At 39.6% G+C, this 25,183-nt stretch overlaps 1 protein-coding gene across 3 annotated transcripts in view; it reads left to right on the top strand.

The window, feature by feature from the left end:
• Nucleotides 1-25,183, top strand: part of LOC121186883 (chloride channel protein 2-like) — a 143,655-nt gene that overhangs the window by 75,755 nt on the left and 42,717 nt on the right. For all 3 annotated transcript variants that reach the window (XM_041045762.1, XM_041045759.1, XM_041045761.1), the window contains 7 exons: nt 1,554-1,631; nt 7,304-7,382; nt 8,068-8,193; nt 9,242-9,326; nt 12,519-12,620; nt 13,977-14,061; nt 15,269-15,424. In XM_041045762.1, the coding sequence (XP_040901696.1) occupies nt 1,554-1,631; nt 7,304-7,382; nt 8,068-8,193; nt 9,242-9,326; nt 12,519-12,620; nt 13,977-14,061; nt 15,269-15,424 (711 nt within the window). The remainder of the gene's footprint in view (nt 1-1,553; nt 1,632-7,303; nt 7,383-8,067; nt 8,194-9,241; nt 9,327-12,518; nt 12,621-13,976; nt 14,062-15,268; nt 15,425-25,183) is intronic.

Below are 25,183 nucleotides of genomic sequence, written 5' to 3'. Positions count from 1 at the left end.
AGTCCAGGCGGTTTATATATGGTACATAGTGCTGGAATATTCATATGCCTGCACACTGATGCTCACAAAAGCTTTCACCTTCTTCCATCTACTCACCTTTTGTATGTTAACAAACTAACTGTCAGTCATGTACTGTAAACAAAAGCATTGCAACCTTAAACAATAGTTAAAACTAACTTGAGTTATGTGTGACAAGGTTTAGCTTTAAGCAGTGCAGGTAGTGACTTGACACATTTCCCCTCGGTGCTCACTGTAGCTTAACGTGCTCGCTGTTGAGACCGTTCAGTACTATGAACCCATATAAACCTATATAAACCCATATAAAGCCATGCAAACTCGACTCAACTCAGCTGCTGCTGAGACCAACTCTTGTACATCTCCACTGCTCTTGATGTTTCGTGCATGTAACAAACTGCAGCTCGTACACTGAAGAATGCTGCAGGGAGCTCCAGGGCTCACTCTCTGGATCAGTTCATGTACCAAAGTCAGATCGTAGGTTAAGTTACACAACTATTGCCTCTTAGTGTTAATTCTTGTTTTTCATTTATGATCTCCTGGTTATTTGTTTATTTATTTCTGCTACTGTCATGATACCACATTTTTACGTGTTGGCTGTTGGAATCACACACATCAACTCAATCATCATAGTTCAGTAAACGATCAGCCTTATTTTTCCTGCAGCTTAACGTTTTGACAGGAAAATGAAGCACATTGTTTTACTTCCACTGGATACCAGCACGTCATGTTAGTATGTCCTGCACTGAAAGATGTGCAACACCCAGTACTGGAAAACTCAAAACACTCAATACATTTACAGGTCAGTAAATACTGAGCGAAAATAACATTGGAACATCCCGGTGCTGAATGGTACACAGTGTTTGGTCTCAGGACGAGACAGTTTGAAATCTGGAGAAGAGGGAAAAAAATGGGAAAAAAGGAAAATGCAGTGTTCACCTGGAACCTTTTCTAAACCCAAAGGGAGGTAGAAGGTTTTTTTTCCTAGACATTGTGGAAAATTCACTATGCAGATGTTGTTTATGTCTTGTACACTAGCTGGTGATATGTGTGTGTGTGTGTGTGTAATGTACGGTAGTGTAAATTCCTTAGTCTTTTAGCAAAACCAGTTTCAGATAAGTATGGCATCCCCCAAAAGACTGCAGAGCCTGAAGACATACTCACAGGAAAATATCTTTTCTCCTCATACAGACACACACACACGCACACACACATAAGCCTCAGGCCCTTTTGCTTGTGTACTACTGCAACAGCATCAGCACAGTCTGGATTCAGCACTGATCTCTCACTTCCTTTAACTTGAGCATCACTTTTCTGATGCTCTTACTTTTAATCCCGTTAGTTCCACTCTGAGCTTCATCCCCTGAATTTTAATATTCACCGCAGACTTTGTTGTTGTTGTTGTTGTTGATGTGTTTTCAGAGGCTTTTTATGTGCTGTCTTATGTGACACGCAACAAACAGGAGGCTAGAGTGCGTCTTAGCTTGTAGTTTGAACCTGTAATATTTTATGTCTTTCTTTTTTTTCCCTCTGTTCAGGGTCCGTTCGTACACATCGCCAGTTTGTGTGCTGCTCTCCTCAGCAAGTTCATGTCTCTGTTTGGGGGAATTTATGAGGTAAATATTGTTTCATTTTTCTGTCAGTGCCCTTCCTCTCAAGTTTCCTTTCACTTTTTCTTCATTTTGCTGAACTTGAGTTCACTGTGTTTTACAGTCTTTACTCGCAAAACTTTAAATTAAAACATGAATTATTCATTTTACTTTTCATTATTTTTCATCAACACTGAACAGGTCATACACAGATCTTTCAGAAGTCTTTCTTACAGATACTGTAAGAAAGACTTTCAGCCTCCAACTCGTTTTTTTTTTGTTTTTTTTTCCATTTCACCTCCTTCAAAATCCCTTTTTTTGTCCACTGGACATGGCTTTCTTGATAAGAATCTTGATCTTGATTATGTTCCATGTATTTATTTATTTATTTTACTATGTTAGAGTCTGTAGTTCCTGAACCACCAACAAGAGATCTAATATATTGCTCCAATACTCTGATATCCTCTGGCAGCTCCAGAGCTACTGATGCCGGTCCACAGTGTTCACATGACGAATCTGCTTGTTTAAACCAGTATTAATGATGTATTAGCTTGAGCTGTAGGAAGCCAGGTCTTGCACCTACTGAAGAGCTATGAATCTCGGACTAGGACTGTCTGCCATTGCTATACTTTATTCATCCAAAAGTACTTAAAACAGAAATTATCACGGGGGCTGATTTAGAGGTTTGGAAAGATAGAAATCATCTGCATACAGTGAGACTTTTTGCTTCCCTCCCTTTTCTAAAAATCGCACAGTAGTCAAATGTGATTTGTAAAGAGATTCCAAGAGGTTTGATCACTAATTCAAAAAGTAGCAGGGAGAGCGGAGAGCCCTGTCTGGTTGCGTAAGATTAAAGTAGTCAGACCTAAGCTTATTTGTCTGTACTGAGGCCCATGGAGATGCATAAAGAAGCTTGATCCTTGAAATAAAATGTGGAGCCAAAACCAAACCTTGACAGGGCTGAGAACAGATAATCCCACTCAGCTCAACCTTGTCATGGGGCTTTTCTGCATCTAAGAGTGGTAAATATTTCACAGTGGGAAGTTGAGTTAGATGAATAAATAATATCAATAATCTGCAAATTTTGTCTATAAACTATTTTCAATAAGTCTTCTCTGATCTTCATTAATTATTGTTGGGAGCACATTTTATGATCTAATAAACGTTATTTTAGATAAAATTTTAGTATCTACATTTAGCAGAAATGTCACTGGAAGAATTCATTGAAGACACCTAGAAGGAGAGGGGCGATTTCCACAATAAACCATCAAGTGCCTTTGAACATTGTAAGCTAAGTACTGCTGGAACAACCTCATCCAAGTAAGAGGTTCTCCCTCACTAGTGGAAACCAAACCCATCTTTATCTTTATCTTTACACATCTTTATCTGCAAAACACAGAAATCACTTCAGTTAGGCATTCATCCCTATGTTCCCCTGTCGATGTTTAGCATTTATTTAGGCTAAGAAGGCTACCATGTCTGCTGCACTCATTGTACTGTGGCTCATTTAGTTAAGCTTCAGATAGCATGCAGATTTTTGTTCACCCCACGGCCAATCAACTGGTTGAAGAGCAGGTACGATTTTGGTGGACCAGGATTTCTTTGTTTGACGTTTGCCCTAATCTTCAGTTAGAAGAGCAAGAGTAACACTTCTCCATTTGTGTCTCTGTTCAAAGTATGAAAGGAGGTTTCGCAGACGCAGAAGTTGATGCTTTTATTCAGAGCCTCTCAAGTGACTTTGATCATGAAACACTGATCTCAAAAGCAGCCAGTACTATCTTCAGGCAGTGCTCACAGAGTTCTGTTCTGAGAGGGAGAATAAAGCGGAGGAAATTAAATAAAACAAAAGCCAAGACAAGTGTTTTTAAAGGCCAGGAGGATCGGGTCGAAAGCTGACATTTCTGCAGGTGTTTGAGTGTGAATGAAAGATGATGACAGCAGGTGCATTGCCAGAGTGAGGCTAGGCAAGTAGAACAAAAAGAATAAAGGAGAATGACGATTAGTATGGGAAATAATTTCCAACAGTGGTGATTTTTGGATCTGTTAAATGGTGCAGACTCTCATTTTCTTTTACTAAAGCCTGTCTGCTTTTGTCTGTTTATGCCTCAGAGCAGAGAGCAAACACTATCTGCTCACCTGACAAAAAGCTTTTACCAGTTTGCTTCTGTTTGTCCATCTATCATTTTTTCAGCTAAGAAAAGTGGAAAAAAAGCTGCGCGCACAAACAGAATGCAGATTTTTCTTTTTGCTCAGGAATCAATTTCTTTCATCCCTTGTAAAGTCAGCAGCCAGTAATAATCCATTTTATAAATGTTTTATCAGTCTGTTATTTGTCAACAAATTACATCTTTTTCATCTTCAAAACTAACTTTGCTCAGAGAGATGCAGCGACAGAGATGAGAGTTTCAGTGCTGGAAAGGAAGAGAAGGGAAAAAAGGAGGAATGGAAAAGATGCAGACCAATCAGGAGGAAAGGAAAGGAAAGCAAAATCCTTTTCTTCCTCATCGTTGCCTCTCCTTCTTCTCCTCCTTTTTCTTCCTCTCCATCTTTTCCGTCCTTTGGGAGAGGAGTCCAGGAGCTTGAGGGAGGCAGAGAAAGTTTTGACTCTCATCTCTCTCTTTTCTGAAGATGTGAGCACCTCTCTTGGGGGATGAAATGGTGGGAAGATGGGACGGTTTGAAGAGACTACAGAGGGCAGTGGGGCCGAGTGAAGGGTTTGGTGCTAGAGCCACAGAAATCCCTCCACTGCATCCACGATATTTCCTTAAGCTAATGGAAAAGAAGTGTTATGTAGTCTACCGCACTGGCAAATTAGATATCTTTATATAAAGGTGATTTGGAGGATCACCTGATTCGGTCAAAATATATTGTTAACATGATCTCCCTGCGGTACATGGCAGAAAGTGTGGACAGCGTGTAAAATTTGTCTACAGATTTGAACATAATGTTCATAAAACATAATAAATGTGTAATATAAATACATAAAATATATTCTAAAACTGACAGAAAAGGGATAACATAAAATCAGTGATTAAAATGTTGTTAGTATAGCTATCCTGTTACCTCATGTATCACCCACTCATCATCAGTTTGCACATGAGCCTCTAACAGTTTGATATCATGCTGTATGAAGAAATTTCTCATTTTTTTGGACATGGCTGTTTGTCACCACAACGTCTGTGGATGGTGGAAAAGCCTTTAAAGTCGCTGACATGCCAGAGTCTGAAAATACATTTATATGGTCTCACTTTTACTTCAGCTGAAGGTGAGGAAATTAAATCTGCCTCTCGCTTGTCAGTAGCTGAGTGTTGTCTTCCTGTTGAAAACAATGAGTATCCACGTTGGCATTTGCCTCACACCAATACGCTTTAAATGTCATGACAGGCATTATTTTACAGCCTTCCTTAAACACTTTCTGTCCCTCCATCTCCTCCATTATTCCCTCGCTTCGTTTGGCACTCTCTGCCCATCTTCCTATTTATCGGCCGTTCTTCAATAATCACTACCATCCTCATTGTCTCCTAGTAAACCTCTGTTACTCCTTCCTGCTCTCCCCTCCCTCTAGAGTGTTGTGCTGCATTTTATGGCATATTAATGCTGAGTGTGTGTGTGTGTGTGCGTGTGTGTGTGTGTGTGGAGTGTCCTTCTGCAACAGCAGCTCATCCTCTCCAGAGTCTGAAGTACAGTATGCTAATGTAGCCTGTGGGCTGCAAAAAGCAGCTTTCTGTGTCAGCATGCTTTTAGGTAGCGTGCTGTACTTTTTAAAAAACGAGGGACGAGTACTCCACACACACACGGAGGATGTCATCATCTGAACAGGGCTCTCACTGGATCAGATGTAATTGAAATGAATGTTTTTATCAGAACTTTGAATGTCAGCTGATTGAACGCAAATTTTGGTGCTAAAATACTCCTTCGTTAAATAAATCAAAGTGATTGAAAATCTGTTTGATATTTGTGAAATCTTACAATGACTCACACAGTACCAGCTGATATTCATCTGTCCTTACAAGCCTAACTTTGTTTCTTACTCCCATGCTACCTGAAGGAGCCTGGTCTTATAGGGATTAAGGTAATCCAATTGCACAGTTTCCTGCATGCTCTGCAGTCCGTGTCCCTTCTTCCCCAAAGCTGAGGTCTTGTCAAAGTGATTCACTCTGTGAAAAGTTAAACTATAGCTAAATATTTATTCTTGTATCCAGTCTGTGTGTGTGTGACTGGATACACACTGTGTGTTAATGTGTTTTTAACCATTTGAAATACCATATTCTCCTTTTGTTTTCCCTTAAAATCATCATATGTACTGAGTACTTTATCAGCTTGTTTTAACTCTTCACTGAAGCTACAGTATATGATGTTTACGTATATATGATGTATATGATGAGTGAAATACTCAAACCCAGCAATATTTGGATCCTGTGTTTTATGACTCCCAAATATTGTGTTCTGCCTGGTGCATCATCTTCTGAATATTTTCTTTAAAATCAGCCTGACACAGTTGGTGTCTTTGGAAACTTGGGGATCACCACTAGAATCTGAAAAACGCCTGTGGGTTTGAGCGATGGGTACAAAAAAACACCAGATTTATTCCCCGCTGGCACAAACACATTTCCCAGGTTTTAAGTTAGAGTGACCAATTAATAATTCAAGAGAGTTTTCTGGGTCCAACTAACCTTACAGAATAAAACGGTTTAGGATAATAATACAAGTATATTCTTGCATGAGGCTCAAAGTGTTTGTTTGTGATGGCTGGTCCACTGGAAGTGGAATTAGTTACAAAGATAGAAGGAAAAACAAATCCTGATATGTTTTAATGATCCAAAGCAGTTTTATGTTTCTAGGAACAAGGGTGTTAGAATAAACTCTGTTCCAGTACACTCAAGAAAAAAAATATTTCTTGGAAAACATTGATTTTAACTTTGAAGAAGCATAAATATTCAAACCCAGTGAAGGATTTGTAAAATATTTTTTAAGATGAAGATGTTTTGCAGTATAAGCTGTGTTTGCAAAATGTTTTTGTAACCATCCCTTTTTATTACACTGTGACCATCTTTCTGTGTGTGTGTGTGTGTGTGTGTGTGTGTGTGTGTGTGTAAGCAGCAGTACAGCATGCTACTCAGAGTTTCACACTGTAAGACCAGAATGACCCACTGAGTGTAAAGTCAAAACGAAACACACACACACACAGACACACTAATCTCGCTTTATCACTGCCATGCTGCTTGAAGGAAGCCAGTCTCATAGGAATGAAGGTAAGTAACATCAGTCATGTAAAAAAAAAAACAAAAAAACATCTCCATTTCCCATGATGCACTGCAATCCTCTGCCCCGCAGTCATGCAGCTCAGTCTTTTCATTTGTTCCTCTCTATTGGTCTTAGTGTGTGTGTGTTACACTGCAGCTCCACATCTGACGAGAACCTTATTGTTCTCCTACATGAATAGTGTTATTACTGTATGAACAGGGCAGTTACTGATGTTACTTAAAGCATAGAGCTAATATATCAATTATCAATTTTTATTTTTTCTGTTTTGTTTTCAGCTTCTGCTTCTGGTCCTACCTTTTTATTTGTTCTTTGTGCTCAGTATTAAAATGGTTTAATGTACCAAAGACCAACTGAAATCTAACCCACCTCTGTCTGTGTGTCTGTGTCTGTGTGTGTGTGTGTGTCTGTGTCTGTGTGTCTGTGTGTGTTTTCAGAATGAGTCGAGGAACATTGAGATGCTGGCAGCAGCCTGTGCTGTAGGAGTGGGCTGCTGTTTTGCTGCACCTATTGGAGGTGAGTCTTCCAAAAAATATATATCGTAGCAGAAGTCTCATCATTCACCGTAACACATGGTGAGTTTCATGTCATTGAAACTGATGGAGTCACTTCACTGATGTTTCAGAGGGGACCGGTCGGTGAGGGCAGTATCTCTCTCTGTAAACCTGATATTATCTCATGTTAAATTTAGAGTCTCAGTACATGCCGCTACAGATCTCACAACATGGTTTTGTGTGCGATGTGATGTAATGTGGTTAGCTGCAAGCACATTTTTACCTGCCTGTGCTCGTTCAGTCATTTTACAGCTCACCATGACATTGTCTGCACATATCTGGTGGGTGCCGTGTTGTTCTGGTATCAAAAAAAAAAAAAAAAGAAAAAATCAGTCCAACAGCTGAGAACATGTCTGAGTGCAGATGCTGACTGACAAAGTTAGTTGTATGTGGCTGTCACAGCAAAGACAAAATGTAGTTATTATGACATATAAAGTAAAACACAGTCACAGGGATTCTACATGTCCGTAAAACCTGTATGTTCCTATTTTGACTGTCATGTGTTTGTTCCCTGTGAGTCTGCACCCCTGGAGTAAGACCACCACTTATTTCTCTACTGTATTATTAATCACATATGACTCAGACTTTGTAAGTACTTCATCATGTGTAGTGCATAATGGTGTGTGTGTGTGTGTTGTTTTTTCCAGGAGTGTTGTTCAGTATTGAAGTAACGTCCACATTCTTTGCGGTGAGGAACTATTGGAGAGGTTTCTTTGCTGCTACCTTCAGTGCCTTCATCTTCAGAGTACTGGCTGTTTGGAACAGAGACGAAGGTAACGGCGATGTGTGTGCTGTGTATTAATGGGACACAAGTGCAAGTATGTGCAGATGATTGAAACATTTAATAACAACCACATTGTGACTGAGTAAAGTGAGAAACAGTGGGTGGCATTCTGCCGGAGTCTTTGCTTCTTTGCATTTCACAAAGTGCCTGAAAACATTTGTTACACTAAGTTATAAATTACTTAGGTTCAAAGTTGTGGAAATACTGCACAATGTTCCCATTTGCAGCCTCTATTTGACAATATGAAAACAAGATGAAAACTTTTTAATCAGTTTTCTAGCAAGTAACAACAGCTAGTCAAACTTACCAGAGACCAACTTGTCAGTGGTTTCAGATCTACACTTTGACTTAGCACAGCAGGGACAGAGCAGGTGTAACAACAAACAGTAATGGTGGCTGGGTTCCATGAGCGTGTGTGCCAGTAAGTCGTGACAGCCAGCCAGTATTCAGAATAGCAGGGCTCTGGACCTGGAGCACCTGAATGAAACTGAGAAATCATTCATGTTATTCATTACCTACACCAGGGCTTCTCTTGCTGTGACATGATGTCTGAGTGTCTGCTGTGAAACTGGACTGTTGATCAGAAAAGGACCAAGACACGTGAGCTGTTGTTTTAAATGAAGCCGTTAAAATAAGGATACTTGGTTGTGGAGGAACGAACCAAAGGTGGAACATTGTTTCTGCCACAGCAGACAACAAATCAGAGTTTAAGTTTCTAGAGGCACAGGTTCAAACTCACAGCCAATCAAATGGCTGCTTCAGGGTTTCCAGCTCTCTTGTTTTGTCGTCAACTTTATTCACAACTTTTTCTCCAACCCTCTGTTCACAGCACTGTGCTCTGTCTGTGTTGGGTTTGGAGAACTGGTCATCGCCTCCACAACGAGCTGAACTTTTTGTTTACTCCTAACTTGTTAGCTTCCATCAGGGACAGACCCTGAGCTGCTGTAACACTCATACAGTGCACTGCCTCTGTGGACGAGTGACAGTGTTTCGCTCTCTCTCCTGACTCTTGCGGTACTTCTTCTTCCTTCCTACAGAGACCATCACGGCCCTGTTTAAAACCCGTTTCCGGCTAGACTTTCCCTTTGACCTCCAGGAGCTTCCTGCCTTTGCTGTCATTGGGTAAGTTTTGACTGGTGATTGGTCAGTTTTTTATTTCATATAAAACACATAGTCAGAATTTGTTTCAAAGCCAAAAAAAAAGAAAGGTGAGCCATTAATACACAACCATCATTTTTTAAAACAATTAATGTACAGTGTAATAGCCATGTAAAAATGATTCCTTATCAAAAAACGATAGAAACATATATTTGGCAACAAATTCTGGTACCAAATGAACACTGATTTGGTTTGTTACAAAAGTCCATAGAGACTTCACATAACTTCAAACACTGTGAGTCATTGTTGTTGCCCATCTTGTTGTTCTGACAGTTATTCCCATTCCCTGCAGCATAAATTCAGATATTATTCAGGCACTCCGCTCACTGAGGCTTGTGAAGGTGTTACTTCAGGGTAGCCTGCGTGAGTCACCTAACATGGATAATTCAGCCTGCAACAGTTGCTAGCACACTGAGGGACGTCTTATTTTATCCTGCTTTAGCCTGAGGGCTCCTCCACGACTGTGAATGAGACCATGGGCACCTCGAAGAAAGCTGGTGGAGAGGTGGGAGGGGTGCTCTCCCTCCCTCCCCCTCCCTCCCTCTCTCTCTCTCAGATGAAAGTGCATGCCTGTGCGTAACTGTGCGTAGGCTCCCCAAGAGAAGAAAATCCCTTTCTTCTTCTTCCTCTTTCTTGTCCTCTGTTCTTCATCTTTTGGCTGTTTATGTCCGGAGGTGTTCACACCCACTGCTGCATCAGTGCCTTGCACATACAGTGCACTTAACACTGGCTCCAGAGAAGGCAGCAGAGCGCTTAGCCTCAGTTTTACACTGTGTTAGCAGGTACAGGTGCACTGGCACATGTGTGTCTGTGTGTAGACGACAGTATGTCAGTGCATCAGTGCAGTTTCCATCTTCACTTGCCAGTAGCCGTCAAGTGGGGAAAGTCGGTCAGTGTCTCAGTCAACTAGGCCAGAAAGAGTTTGTGCAGTGTTACACGCTGCCAAGTGCACGTCTTTGAAGAGTCACACACTGTTCTACTGAGTGTTTCACACCTACAGGCATTAGAAGTGAGAATCACTGGGACCAGAGGAGGCTGCAATATGACCTGATTCCTGCAAACACAAACATGAAAGCACGCGAATACACGCAGTGCAGTGATGATATACAAATAAGTTGGAATTTACTGTATGTGTCCATACATTTGACGACATTTTGCAGTCGTTTGAGGACCATCCAGTGAAAACCTTTACCACATCACACCCTCACTGGGTGTTTTCACAATAGCCAGATTTCAGATTGTGGTTTCAACAAATATACTTCAGGGTGTAAAAAGATTGGAGTGAAAGGCGTTCTGTGGTGTTCTCCTATAAACAAACAGCTCATTTAGATTCAGTGTTACTCACCAGAATAGACTGTGTGTCTCGTGGCCAACACCAGTAGAGCAGCACATAGTAACAAAACAGGGAACCACTCATCACAACACTGTTCCATAGCACCATTAGTGGTCAAACATCCAGCAAGGTACCTTCAAGGGCAAGAAGGGTGATACTCAAGAAATCCCTTGAAAAGAATGTGTCTCAGTACTCTCAGACTTCCATCATCCCAAAGCACATTCATTCCTGCTGAAGATGAAAAAAACAGGTCACAGTAAAGAGCTTCATTTGTTATAAAGGCAAAATAATTTCCTAAATAACTGGACACTTTAGACACACTGGACACTCAAACAGGAGTAAATGTGCATTTTTTGGGGACTATTTTTAGCAGGGGATTCATACACATTTTGTGCTCTAGCGAGCAGCAGAACGGTGCATGTTGGATCCTCCAACTACAGTGGGTCATGAAATGTAGTGGCTCACTGGTGTGTTGTTAAAAGTTTTTGGGCAGCAATGGAGGAATAAGATATATCAGGCTGTGGATACACACAATATGTGTTCGGCAGATCTGTTCATTGTTGGTTTTGGTCTTTTTTTTTTATGGGAAAAATAAATTTGGTTCTTTTTGATTTCTTTCTTTTACTCTTTCAGTTCATTTATTTACTATTTATTCATTCGTGCCGAAACAATAAATCAGTTAATCAGTTGATTTGTCGACCAGTCGACATTTAATCAGCGACCTATCTGATAATTGGTTATAGTATATACAATCAAGATCATGAAGCACCATCATGGACTCTGGGAAATTACGATGAACATTTTTCACTATTTTCTTACATTTTGACTGAAACTAACCATCAGCTGCAGCTCTGAAATGTATTTTTCCCTGGCTACCTCACCCACCAGCTCCTCAGTGCCTGCCCCCTTTCCCCGGCTTTTAAAGGAAGCACTGGTTTGGCTGAGACACCTTTACCAGGCCATTACCCATAATCCTGCTTGGCCTCAAACAGTACCCTGACCCTCATTTGAACTTTACCCCAACCCCACATCCGAATCTTGAGCTATTCCACAGAGAGAGGACATTTGGTCCTTTTAAGAGAACTACAAAGAACACAAAAAGGGACACATGCAGTGTTTTTCTCAGCTGCATCACGAGGGCAAAGACTCCCTAATCATCCTGTTCATTATTTATTCAGAGGTATTTGACGGAATTAATAATGCAGCAAGATAAATTTATAAGCATTAGGTTGTCTGCATAGCTGTCTGAGTCTATTCTTTCTCTCCCTCTGTCCTCTTTCTTTCCTTCTTGCCTCTGTAAAGAGGACTCCCACTGAGCTTTTAAATGCATGTTTATGTAAACCTCCTTTCTGCTTTTTTTTTCTGACTCCCCCACACATCCCCATCTCTCTCTCTCTCTCTCTCTCTTTGGCGTAATTCCCTGTTCATTTCTAGTACATTTCTCCTATGAATGTATGTCTTTATTTTTCTCAGTTTTAGCGACTTTCTCTTTTTCCTCCCTTCTTATCTCTCATTTTTTCATAACACTTTATCCCTCATCCTCAGTTCTTTGTGTTTCTTCTGGTATTAACATACAGCCTACGGGAGACTCATTACATTTCCATTGTTTTTTATTAGGGCCAAATTCACAGGTCACAACCTATGGAGGTGGTTTGAGAGAGAAACATGTTACAGTTGATGCTTTGCTTTGTTTGTGCTTGAGCTAATTTATTCTAACCAGTTTCAGGTTCACTTCACACATTAGTTTTTATGCCAAGTAGAAAAAGCTGTCCAGCTCTCTCTGATGTGTGTGTATGTCTCACTGTCTCTCTGTCTCTCTGCAGTATTGCCAGTGGTTTTGGTGGGGCTTTGTTTGTGTACCTGAACCGACTCATTGTCCAGTTCATCAGGAAACAGAAGGCCATCAACAGATTCCTCATGAAAAAGTGAGTATAACCATTTAAAGAGAGTAAATGTATTTACTCTATATAGTGCTATAGTTACTTTTCATATTATTTTCCATACAAAACAAAATACATTTTTTACATTGACGTATTTCTGTTTTAACACCAACATACTTATGCCATCATTGAGTCTAACACACTGATGTGATGGGTTTACCAGGCCTGTCACACAGCTTCATGTCAGGGGTCTCCGAACTAAGGCACATCAGGGCGAATTCCCCATTGTTTACACGAATGTGACAGGAAGTCACATGGATTGCTGGAGCTGGAGCTGAAACGATTCATTAACTAGTTGATTGACAAATAAATAATCTGCAACAATTTTGATTATCAATGAATCGTTTCAGTCATTTTTCAAAAAAAATGTGAAATATGTGAGCAGTGTGGAGTGGGAGCAACATTTTTCAAAGTTGGACTATCACTGTTCTCTCTCACTCCAGTTTTCTTTGTGCTTTGACCACTAGAGAATTTTTTAGTCAGTCTTTACTCCACATGGGGTTTTTGACTGACATTTGTTGTGACAGCAAACAACGAGAAAGACTGATTTCAAAACTTTGCAGGAACTTCAGCTGTACTTATTTTCCTCCAGGTCCTCGTCTATCTGCCCCTGTCTCTGTACATTCATGGAGTCAACAACACATTTCTGCTCACGTTAAAAAAAGTGTTCAACTCAAGTAAAGGGGACTTTGGTCAGTTTGTCAGTCCTCAAGCAAAACACCTTAATTGTCTTTGTTTGCATCTGATTCTTTTAGATATCGCTTTGCTTTGTCACTGAACACGAGGTTTCCTTTGGAAGTTGCAATAAATGGTCAACTAACATGTTTAGAAGATGTTAGTTGAACCAAGTTCATATATTTGTGGTTTGTATTGATGATGAAATTGTATTTTTCTCTTTACATCTTCTTGTAAAACAAAGTGTGTTTCATATACCTGCTGGCTCAGGTCCTGTGGTTGTGCTGTAAAAGACACCATATACCAATCTACTCAATATAAAGGACACTACCCTATATAATAAACATACACCTTTGTTACTGTACATGTTCTGTGCAGGTGATCAGTTCTAAGTCCACATGATGGTAACGTGGTGATGTGATGATGCAGAGACATGCTCACACACAAACACACAGCAGGGCTTATAGTGTGAACACCAGTGTTTTTCCATCAGCCTGAAAACTTGTTGCTGTGACATTAATAGTGAAAGCAGTAATGGCTGGTGTGTCAGCTCACTCATTTACGCTCTGGACAGTGTTAACATGAATGCTTCAGCTGAATTAATGTATTGATGTTGGCTGAATCTGCAGCATCTGATTGTGTCTGTTTTTGTTCTCTCTTCCTCAGACGTCTGCTGTATCCAGCACTGGTCACTTTACTTGTTTCCACTCTAACATTTCCCCCTGGCTTTGGACAGTTTATGGCTGGCAAGGTAGGTTCCCCACACATTAATCATATACTATTATTTTTTTTTTTTTATTCACACTTCACTGCAGCCATGACTGTAATTCAGACTTGACAAGTCATCAGGGCTGTAGCTGACACAGTCACTGCAAGTTTAATTCAGCCAGAGGATCTGAATCAGTTGGTTTTATAACTGAAATGAATGAGAAAAGGAAACCTGCAGACTAATGAGAAGAAATGTAGATGTGTGGACACCAGGAAGAAACATCACATCTAACCCATCAACTGAATGAACACAGTGTACTTAAACTGATGTCACAACCTGAGTCTAGGGTTTATGGTCATACATGACGAGCATACTGTCCTTTTGCTCCTAGGTTGACTCATAACTGTGTTTGTGTGCGTGTGTGTGTGTGTGTGTGTGCGTATGTCCGTATGAGGTCTGAGGTTGAATAGAATATTCCTTTTCTAATTCTGATAATTTGACAGATGAAGGGAGTGTAATTGGAGAGAAGTCACACACACACAGACAAACACACACACTCTTTCCCTCAGTCTTGGCTCCTACTGAGAGGGTGAGTCAGGCTTCTGAAGCTCTAAATCTGCCTACACTGACCCACTCCTCTTAAAGCTGTACTCCAGAGAGCGCACTCAGAGTTGTGTATCTCAAATCCCTGTGTCTTACTCTCACACTCCTCAGTCATCATTTCTGTAACAGTGGGTAACACTGTCACTACCACTGTCTACAGCTGTTTCAGCTTTAAAACCAAACTATGGAAAACCAAACTGCCTGCTATCTTAAATTTCCAGTGAAATCTTTTAGCACACTCGTATTGAGTCGGATACATCTTAAGTCTTGGTGCAGTTTAATGGTGAAAGGTTAAAAAATGAATGTACAAACAGGCAGTCTCAAGGACAAAACAGAAGAGAATAGCACATATTTGCTACAAGCTTGTTGTGGAGAGAGGAGTGAAGGGTCTACTGACATGTTGGAGCACCATGCTACAGCACTTGCATAGGAATTTGAAATGATTATACAGTTAATATTTTGCACTTAAGGACATCATTTCATTTTTAAAGCTGAGGAGGTTGCATGTCAGTTTGGTTTTGCACATTGAAGCTCTGTTGTGAAAACTGTCTCAAAGCAAATATAAAATATAAAATGTATACTCTAAAGTAAAGACAACAGAGCACGGTTGCTGTAGCTTGATGATGTCACTTCCTGTGGCCTATAGCTCACCCAGAAGGAGTCTCTGGTGACACTACTGGACAACCGGACATGGGCTAAACAGGGCATTGCTGAGGAGTTTGACTACAACGGACACTCTCAAGCCTGGAAACACCCACAGGTCAACGTCTTCGTCACCCTGGTCCTCTTCATCGTCATGAAGGTAGGTTAGACATTCAGATGAGATGAAGGAATTTTAATGTACATTTTAGCTTATTTAATGTCAGTTAACTCATACAAAGTATACAATAATTAAGTAGATACATGAAAATCAAGGATCAAGGATCAAGGAACTTTATTGTCATACCAGGACATTTACATGTTATGGTACGAAATTAGTACTCAGGTCCCAGTTTAAGCCATTCAGAGCAAGACGTGAACAAGAATGAAATCTAAACATAAGGGCAATAATATAAACATTAGAGTAGAAAATATAAGAGTAGAAATATAAACATATAAACATTAGAGTAGAGAAATAAATATAACATTAGAGAAAATAAAAATAAACATTAGAGCAGAAATATATAAACACTGTGAAATTTAAACAATTAACAATTAAATAAAGTGAAAATAAGATAAGATAAGGAAGCCGAAGTTAGCACGTGCATAAATACTCATGTGCAAGTAGGAGGTAGCGGTAGTGCAGATGTAGTCCGTGTATTGCACCTATATGAGCATGTTGCCCTATGGTGGCCAAGTATTGCACTTAGTGAGGCAGATAAAGTGTTGTAGTGCAAATAACTTCCCTTATTATTTTAATTGATGTACTATATGTATTAGTAAATCCTTCATTCACTGACACAATATGTGAAATCCATACATACAGTTTGATGCTGGTTCATATAGTGACATAAAAGATAAAGGAAGATAATGAGGAGAGTGTGAATTGAACCAGTGGTAACGAACAAAGTGAGACCATGTTACAAAAATGTCTGGAAAGTGGACCATCCCCCCACTCACTGTGTTCAAAGGTTATGTTTCCAGGGGCCTATATCATTGAGTAAAAGAACTAATGGCTTCCATGAAAAAATATAGAACCAGAGCACATCTTGTAATACTTACAGGTGTTAAACTTAATGCTGGCTAACCCACTACGAATGTCTGGGGTTCACAATGTCCTGTTTGATAAAGAAGGGCCAAGAAATCGAATCCAATCTGTAGACAATGTGGATTTATGAGGATATTATGAGGTGATGTACAGTAAGTTGTGAAACTCACCTAAGTGAGGCTGAGGATGGGCTGCAATAGCTGGTTCCATGTTTGATCCAGTCCCAGGATCTGTGACATTCCCGAATTTGTTCAGCTCTGACACTAACAGATTTCTTAGCTAACTTTTTTTTTTTTTTTAAATCTCTTTTTCAGTCTTTTTTCAGTCTTTTTTTATTAGCAAAGGCCAATGTAGAAAACAATGAAGCAGGAGCCTCTTATTTTTAGCTGCTGTTGACAGTTAAAATAACAAATGTCACTAGTGGCAGATTGTGTCCACTCTTATTCCACAACAACTAAGATTAAAGTTTCCTTCTCCAAACTGTTCTAAGATCATCAGAAACATCAGTCTGTAACACCACTCTGTGACAGCAAGAGGGCTGTCTGTTTTTATAGTTTAGTAAGACCTGCAGACCACTGACTCTCCTCTAGAAAAAAATGACCTTATGTCACATCAATTTCAAGAGAATGTCCCTCTTAAACTTTTCTACATTAGCTTTAGAAATGTATAACCTTAGTTACTTGCAGATGTTGACAGCCAAATCTAATTAGAATCAAGAAGGAATTTGAAAGGATGCTGATTCAGTGAAATGCTATCAGCAATTTATCTTCACTTGAGAGTTGAGATTTCATAAACGAATAATATAAAGATGTAAAAGGAGCCAAGCTTAGCTCTTCACAATGATGCAAAGCCTAAATGAATTCACATTAAAGTAACAGAAACTCTGATCAACATTGTCTATCTGTAGTTTCTAAATCCAGCATTTTCAGAAATGTTCTTTTCATTGGATATTTAGTAAGAATAATAACTTTTTTCCATCTCAGTGCCATCACACAGCTAGACAGGTGGACAGCAGCCACTTTGTTACGGTTTCGAGTTAGCAACATACCTGTCCTGGTTTATCCCACAGAGTTAATCACACAGCTCACTGTTGTGTCAGTGGTCAAGGCAAAAAACTGCAAACTGTAAGAAACTAGAAAGCACACAAACAAGGTGCATACCTGAAGGCCTACATCAAGGCTGCCCGATCTTCTCATAACAAACAGTGTTTAGAAATGTTGGCCGTATCATGAGTATATCTGACAGCAAAAAAGCATCCATATAAACTCTTTGGATCCCTTCTGATTTCACCATATCCACCTTCCTGTAAGGGGAAGCTGGATATGCAGTAAACGTATCAGTACCTGGCTTAACTCCCCTGGGTGTTAGTGAGGGCAAAAAATAACAACTGTGATATGAAGTACTGCAACCACATCACTGCACTCTTTGCCTCACAGAAAAAAAAACAAAAAACAAGTTGAACAGTGACACTATATTCATTTTTCTTATATGGAGGAGAGTGCTGCTTGTGTTGTGTTTAGATTGGCTTTTTTATGTAACCTTTATTTATTTGGGCTGCTCTGTTCAGCTGAAATGAAATGTCCTTTATGAATACAAAAAACAAAGGTTGTAAATCTCCCCTCACTGCATCAAGCTCAGCATGGTGTGTGTGTGTGTGTGTGTTGTGGACTTCATACAGCAAGTAAAGTGGGTGCAGAGTAGAAAGATGCTGGTTTATGTGGTTGTATATGCTTGGGTGTGGGCAGTTGGCTGCAGATAGATTTAGAGAAACCCTTTGGAAATATGGCTTCTAAACTAAATCTGTTATCTAAATCTGTGTCATATAAAGTGACAGTGACAGCTCTTGGTTCGAAAACAGAGAATGGTTGAGATATTCAGTAAACAGGCACAGCACTATGTTTGCCACAAGTCAGGTAATTGATAATACATAACCCATTCTGTTGTGCAATTTGGTGGCTACAGGAAAATAATTACACCATTAACATATTAAAGTTTAAAGAGGAATACACCACCTTAAGTGCACTAGTGGTTCATAATGGCAAAATAAAGCAAGGCAGGTTTAATTGTAAAGTACATTTCAACAACAAGGCGATTCAAAGTGCTTTACATAAAACATAAAAGGCATCAAGACAAAATGTAAAAGCAACATAAGACTATATTTAAAAAAAAAGCATTTAGACAGAGATTAAAGAGGGTGAAATAGAAAACAAAAAACGAAGAAAAACCAGAGTGAAAGTTTCAGTGTAGTGCAAGAAATGAGTAATTATTTGAATTAATAAAAGTCAGTGGCAAACAAAAAAAGTCTTGATTTAGAGGAACTGAGAGTTGAAGCAGACCTGCAGCTCTCAGGGAGTTTGCTCCACATACGTGGGGCATAAAAATTGAACACTCCTTCTTCATACTTAGTGGGTATGGATGGTTGCCAAAGTGACCAGTGCCCAACAGAAGCTACACAGTTGCTTTAAAGCTCCTATGTATAGATTTAGCTGAATAGATTAGTCGAATGTTTTATCTGGCAGTTTTGTTTTTGTTTGTTTTTTTTTTTAATTCTACCACTTGAAGTCTTCCAAGTCAAATATTTTAAAGTCATACTCATACAGCCTTTAAATTAAGAAACAAAAGATGTGGTACTACATATTACTACACTTCATGTAACAACCAAGAACTTGAGAAAGACACAGATCCATCCACAAATAAGTTAAGCTAAACTACTGCCAAGCAGCCTGCACAGCAAAGTGTGGTTAAAAAAAATCCTGAAATGAGTATCCACCACTAGCCAGAGGCTCCAGTTTCAAAGTTATGTAAGCACAGAAACTGATGGTGTGACAGTGTGTATTGCTGTAATGGCAGTAACAGACTCACTGTCTCTTTGTCATTGTTTTTGAGCTGTACAACAGAGAACGTCTCTCTGATCCTTTTGTTTCTCTTTGACTCTCAAAAAATGATTGTCAAAAACCAATTTTGATTTCTGTCTAAAGTCAGCTTCACTAAATCAACTTCTCTTGATGAAACCCAGCCATCCTTCTGTCATTCCTGTGTGTGTGTGTGTGTGTGTGTGTGTGTGTGTGTGTGTGTGTGTGTGTGTGTGTGTGTGTGTGTGTGTGTGTGTGTGTGTGTGTGTGTGTGTGTGTGTCAGGGCATGTGTCCGTGTGTCCCAGTGTGTTCCCTCTGTCCTTTAGCGAAACGATCTGATGGCTTTCAGCGTCATCCCACCCAGTGTGACGTCCAGCACACAGATGGTGTGTGTGCTTGCATTTTTGTATGTATAGGGTTAGAAAAGACAGATACAGCATTTCCTATGTTTGACATATAGATGAGACGCATTCAGTATAAGGACAAACACACACATATATACGCACTATTCTAACTTTAATCACCCACCTGCACAAATTTCATATATGGCTGCTCTTAACATCTACGGGCACACACTGATTCCTGTCCTCTCTTTCTCTCTCCCTCTCTCTCACTTACTCACACATACACACACACACGCATGTACACACGCCAGAATCTCATATGGCGCACACACAGCATTCAAAGTCGGGCTGTAATGGCTCTGTCTAATTACAGCCTTTGGTTTTCCTGGATTCAGCCTGGTGATTTTCAAAGGGGCGATTGCTCTCTCCCTTTCCTTCTTGGTAATGAATGGTTCTTTTATTCGACGTGGCAGCCATCTTGTCTTGTTGCTCCTTTTCATGCCGAAACTTGATGAAGGCTTTTATTCCAGCTGCTAAACTCCTGAAAGTAAAGGTGCGTGGAACGCAAAGTTCTCGTCAGCAGGTCAGCAAGTGAAGCTGCTATGAAAACTTTAATTACACGTGTTTTTGAACGGCGAAAAACAAGACAGAAAAAGTGAAAAGGCTGAAATGCCACTGTTCGTAAAGTTCACTGCACCTGTGCTGAGGTAGGTTTTGTGTATTGAAATACATGGAACACACACAAACTAATTTGGCATGCTTCGTAGTTAAAGGCTATTTTTAGTGGTGTGCAATTATGTACATCAGCAGCTCTTAGTGAAGAATATGTTTATTAATACAGGGGTGATTCTGTGTGTGTGCGTGGGTGTCCTCCAGCCTGAGTGAGTCCTCTATTATCTGTGTGTGTGTGCGCACATGTGTGTAAGAGTGACAGAGAACTGGTGGGGACTGTAATTGAAGTGGGAATAGAAGAAGGGCCCCTTAGGGTCCCTTGAGGCCCCCAGGCGATAGACTGTCCTCTGAATGTGACATGCACACAAGCACAGAGGGCTCCCAGATGACTGACAAATTAAATAGAGTATAAATGTCCTGGATACTACGTCAGAACTGTTGCCCTTGACCTGAGTATCCTCCACTTCTCCCTTCTACCTCACTTCTAATGTTTTTGATGTTTTCTCCCTTTTAGTTTCTCTCTCTATCTTCATATATGCCAGTCACTGGAATTAGTAGTAGTAGTTAATTTCTGTTGAAATATGTTAAACAATAAATCAAGTTGAATTGTAACAGGTGTTGAGCTGTGCTGCACAGGCTTTGAGCAGTGAGTTTGCTAAAACTCACTGAACATGGGGCTGTATTAGGAGTAATGGCTTATAAAGCGTTTCTGGGGTGCTGTATTTAACTTTTTCAAAACCAAAAATACTCCAAACAATTAAGCATCTTACATCTGTGAAATCTATCCTCTGTTGTGTTTATCCAGTATGTAAGGTGAACAGCTAAACAGCATTATGTTAGAATGGAATAACAGTTTAATCTTAAACTTTCTCCTTATTATACTTGTAAGACTAACTACTGTAGCACTAGACAACCATACAAGAACAATGTTGTTTCTTTATTTCCGTGTCTTCGACATGAATCACCAGCTGTTGAGGATGCTGACTTTTTCCATGGAACATGTATTTTCATTTTGCCATTTGCACATTTAAACCTCTTAAAGGAATCAGCTAGAAACATCAGAAGTCAGCCAGCGACAGCATTTTCAACCATGTCACAGAGTTAGCAGTAGCCTAATTAACTACCCTTCTAAAGTGGCTAAAACCTGCAAGCAACAGTCGTCATTTTAGTCAGCAAATTTGACAGGAAATGTGAAACCTGCTCATGTCCACCACTGTCCAAAGGACCCACTATTTCAAACATTCTGACTTTTGAGTGGCACTTCTGCCACAATTATCTTTGTAAACTGCGTACTATGGAAAGCCTGACAGCTGCAGCAACACGACTCAGCTTAGCAAAGGGTCAGTTTCCAAAATACTTTGTGTAGTTGTATAGAATTTATTAGCAAAAAATTCCACACTGAGAGTGAGGATAAGAGAACTTTAAATTCAAGAGATGATAAAACATGTTATCCTTCAGTAAGGTGGGATCATTTTCAGTTCAGGTTAATGATATCCGATAAAAAATCCATGTAGCACTGATCAAATATATAATACAATGTACATTTAATATGCAGTTAATCTATAGGCCAGTATTCACATGAACTTAATCTGCAGCTCTAGGTCTGCCTCTCTGCTTCTTTCTAAAGTGTTATAGCAGGAGCTAGTGTTATACTTAAGCATTACAGTGGCTCATGTCTTTACATTTTAAAATTATAACCTCAAGTGCACAGCTCAGCAGAAAATTGCATTGGCAGATACATTTATTCAGCTGAACAAATTATATTGAAATATCATGTTGCCAAGGTCATGATACTACACTAGTATTTTCTGATTTGTCACTTCTCTGGTTAAGGTCTGGTCAAATGTGGGCATCTTTATCCACTTCATGGAGTTTCAGTAAGGGTTTGTGGTCATGGTTAATAGGGAATACTTGCCTTTAAAGTTAAAGGAAAACCAATTTTGAAGTAGGAGACAGGACATGAAATATTTCACATGCCCAGTCGCCCACTCAGACCTCCTCCCTAAGACCTTTTGCTTTTATTGTGAAAGCTCAATAATTATGACCTAAAATGCTGCTTGTCAGACAAATAAGGACCACTTCAAGTGTTTGAATAAACTGTGGTGAGGGCAGTCACATACCACAAGCTGAAGACAAAGTGCCTGATTGAGCAGACTGTTGAAGATGACCTGAGGTATAGGAAGGGGCTCACTCTCTATCTAAGCCTCCACACCACAGTCTTAGACTCTTATGAAACAACCAATCAAACATTAAGATGCAGCTTTTTTCTTTTCACACTCCATTTATTATCCTCAGCTCTTGCTCAGCTCTTGATTGGCTGTTCCTTGTTTCTGTTCATCAGCTGCAGGAGAAAATCAGGACTTGTATAATACTTGAGTCATAATATAAAATGGGTTACATAATAAAACAAGGGTCAAGACTTGATTATCAGGAAGGAAACTGTGTGGGTCTCTTACTTTACACAATCTTTTGTGCTGATTTTGAGAGCCACCCTTACTTAAATCCCATCTTGAAAATCAATCATATCGGTTTGTTTTGGCTGCTTATTGTCTCCAGCCCTTTGGCACAGAGACCAGAGATTCCCCCCACAACAGAATCTGGCCTTTTTCCAACTGCCTTTAACTGGATTTATAGTTGATGCAAGGGATTAACGGGAGTCCTGCCATAGATACCAACAACGTAGGTTCTAATATATTGTAGGATTTAGAGCAGTGGTGAGTTACATATACTTCACTAATTCCATTTACTTATATAACTGGTGTTACATCCAGAGATCTGTTGTCCTGGACATGCAGTTACATTTTTTGAGGAGGTTTAAGTCAGCTACAGCATCTGCAAGCTGTTTTTACCTAAACTGAACTTGGGCCCAGGTCATAGTTGAATCCAACCCAGAATTATAAAAAGGCAGCTGTTATTATTTTTGCTCAGCAAATGCATTTGTAATCATGTCTACTGATGAAATCTTAGTCACATATATTGACCGAATTTAGTTATTTTTTTCTTCTAAAATAGTTCAGCCCTGAAGCAGATCTATAACTTATACTCTAAGTCTCATTAAAACTACCGTCAAATTCCATGTGGCTCATTAAGGAATTTTTAATTGGATTTGAAAGCAGGAGTGTTTTATGTTAGCCGCTTTCTCGTTCACGTCTTCAACTTGTTTTTTATAGCGTAGTGTAGGGTTTGAAGCTAACAAACCAATCAGGTCTTGTATTGTTGTTCAAGTCCTCTGCTTCTTCTGATGGTTTATCAAAGTCCCCCTTCAGTTGGAGGTCGCAGATCCTCATAAATGTTGATGGTCGTGCATTACCTCAGCAAGATGTACGCTTAGTAGATTACATTAGATAAGATTAGATGAAAAATTAATGATTCCTCCGGGGGTAAGTGAGTCATTGCTGCTGCAAAGAATTGGATCTAGCAATAGCTAGGAGGATTTAAATAGGAACAGAGCAAATAAAGGTCATAGAAACATGTCCGGAAATGCTAATGTGTCTCGTCAAAAACGATCAGCTCTCAGTTACACTGTCATACCATATCAATTTGTGCTCAAGGAATCAGACTTCAAAACCATCCACCTGCTTTTTTTCTCTTCATAGTAAATGTGCTGTATACTCCGCTTCTAAGATCTTGTAAACTCTAGGAGGAGTTTCAGCAGGACCAGGTTATAACCTTGTAAAAACACAGACCTATAAAGTTATTTGTCAGATCATACCAATTGTGTTTGGCAAGAAAGTTTGAAGGCAGTGAGACTGATGTAGTGTTTTTTCAGTTATGTTATGGCCAAATAGTCGGGCTGTTGAGTTGTCTCTCTGAGCTAAAGTCTTACACATGCAGTCAAATTGGTTATATACTGTTGTTTATATATAAACCGTGTATTATCAGGATGCTGGAAGGAGCAGAATGAAGGCTGCAATGAAGGACTTACTTTCCTTCCACGTTTTTATGGCAGTTACAGGTATAAGATATAAAAGTGTATGAAAGTGCAAACACACCTACTTCACATAAAGTGTGAGGCAGAAAGATTTGTTGATAAGGATGTTATTGTAAGTCCCAGTGGAAGTGCACTGTGTCATAGACTATGGCTTCGCCACAAAGGCCACCATGAAGAGTTTACAAGGCTCCAGAAGCAGTTCATCAGCGTTCACAGGAGACTCCACAGAAATGTCTAGTACCGGATGTTGTTTCTTCTATGTAGATAATGCACTGCGTGGTTGTACAGCATCTACTGTATGTCAGCATGGGGATAATTCATAAATATTTCCCATATAGTCAACACAGATTAACACAAGAGATCAATAAGAGCTTAACCAATGCCTTTCAGGTCCTAAATCAGTATATTTCCATCTCTTCGATGTGATTTCTGGTGTAGGTCCACCAATTTATTACCTTTAATTAACACTATACAATACACAACATGTATTATAATACAGTTTTGATTGGCATGCATTTGAAGTCTCACAAGTTCTTCATCACTACTCCTGCTCTTAACTACTTAACTGAGCAACTAACCACTGTCAGATACCACACTGTAAAAAGACAGAGCACAGATGCATAGTAGTTGTATAAAGTAGCTGAAATAAATTTCATCTTGACCAGCTACAACATATAAATGCTGTGTACATGAAAATGTGTAGATAATAATAACCCAGTAGATGAATATATTGCAATAGCTTCATTATACTGTGATAATCCTGAAAGGAACAATTCTGCATAATAAGCACCTTTACTTTTGATACTTCAAGTGTAATCTGCAGGTTATAATTCTGTACTTTCACTATTATATAACATTTCCAAAGCTGTTCATAGACTTGTAATGAAATATTTCTACAGTGTGTACTTGAGGCTGAGGACATTATGAGACTTTAATCAGCATAAATACATGAGGACCCAAAGTTCTAGCCAGAGGGGATTGTGTATTAATGGTTATTAGTCCATCTCCTTGGCAACCTTGAGCTATCTGAAGGGGGACCCGTGGGCCACTGTAACTTTGAAGACAGCGAACTCA

The sequence above is a fragment of the Toxotes jaculatrix genome, chromosome 9, assembly GCF_017976425.1.
Source record: "Toxotes jaculatrix isolate fToxJac2 chromosome 9, fToxJac2.pri, whole genome shotgun sequence".
NCBI lineage: Eukaryota > Metazoa > Chordata > Actinopteri > Toxotidae > Toxotes > Toxotes jaculatrix.
This window is presented reverse-complemented; position numbering and strand designations above follow the sequence as displayed.